The sequence below is a fragment of the Brassica rapa genome, chromosome A10, assembly GCF_000309985.2.
Source record: "Brassica rapa cultivar Chiifu-401-42 chromosome A10, CAAS_Brap_v3.01, whole genome shotgun sequence".
Classification (NCBI taxonomy): Eukaryota; Viridiplantae; Streptophyta; class Magnoliopsida; order Brassicales; family Brassicaceae; genus Brassica; species Brassica rapa.
The window spans coordinates 12,267,243-12,268,229 of NC_024804.2; the positions used below are offsets into that span (position 1 = coordinate 12,267,243).

The window sequence follows — 987 nt, forward strand, 5'->3', positions numbered from 1 at the left end:
ATGCAGACTATTACGGTCCAAGGCCACCAGTTACCTACCCCCTACGTCCCTAAGCCATGGATGATGGATCCCACTTCTGGGATCCAAGCCTGTTTATCGGCCTCTTACTACTTCGAGACTGCTGGCTAACTCCATTGCAAAACTGTTCTTTTACCCACATAACGCTCTTCGATCTAGATTAGGTATTTATTATTTGTGAACATTGTTAATCCTAGTTGTTGGCCGGCCTTAAGATTTTGGGGACTGAAAAAAATTTAGTAAAAAAATTGATAATTTTTAATAATAAATTAGAAATTTATACCTATATAATTTTCTTCAAAAATATTAGGGATCCTAGACCAATGTTTCATTTGACTATACCCATGATCAGCCCTGGTCAGCTGAGACCAGGTTGGAGTCCTCCTAGTTCGTTTATGGTTGGATACTGTAAATACCTTGAATGAGGTATTTCGGTTTCCAGTGTTATTCTTGGGGTTACTTTTACTTTTACATATAGTGTATATATGACTTTACCAATATTTCTCCTATATATTGTATGATGTTATTCTTTAGCAGAAAAAGATAATGTTAATGTTATTGATTTTGCTGAAAAACTTATTTGCTATTAGGTTTGTCTCCACTGGTTTAGGATGGTAAGCTAGGGAGCTACGCGACATGGTGGGCGAACCAGAGGCGTTAGAACTGCTTGTTGACCCATTCAACTGGCCCATATGGTAAGAACATGTTCTAGGAAGTGGCTCGAGCTGGGCACCAGGATTTGCGGTGCATTCATGGATCGTTGAAGGCAGCTCCTACAACTTCAACACCAACTCGTGTGATGGAAGTGAAATGTGTGGTCACTACACTCAGATAGTGTGGCGTGACACCAAAAAGCTCGAGTGCGCAAGTGTAGTCTGTGAGAACGGTGCTGGAGTTTTCATCACTTGTAACTACGACCCTCCGGGTAACTACGTTGGCCGAGAAACCTTACTAAGGGAAAGTCTATAA

The 987-nt window shown here is 40.8% G+C and overlaps 1 protein-coding gene across 1 annotated transcript; it reads left to right on the forward strand.

The window, feature by feature from the left end:
* On the forward strand, window positions 1-987 carry LOC103846144 (pathogenesis-related protein PR-1). Its single transcript, XM_033282904.1, has 2 exons — window positions 1-124; window positions 731-987. The coding sequence occupies exons 1-2, from the start codon at window positions 1-3 to the stop codon at window positions 985-987; spliced, it is 381 nt and encodes a 126-aa protein (XP_033138795.1).

Excerpts from the sequence above, each read along its gene's own strand:
- LOC103846144 (XM_033282904.1), top strand. The coding sequence starts at position 1 with ATGCAGACTATTACGGTCCAAGGCCACCAGTTACCTACCCCCTACGTC. Across the intron at positions 125-730 it reads TTACTACTTCGAGACTGCTG|GAAGTGGCTCGAGCTGGGCA; the intron begins GCTAACTCCATT and ends AACATGTTCTAG.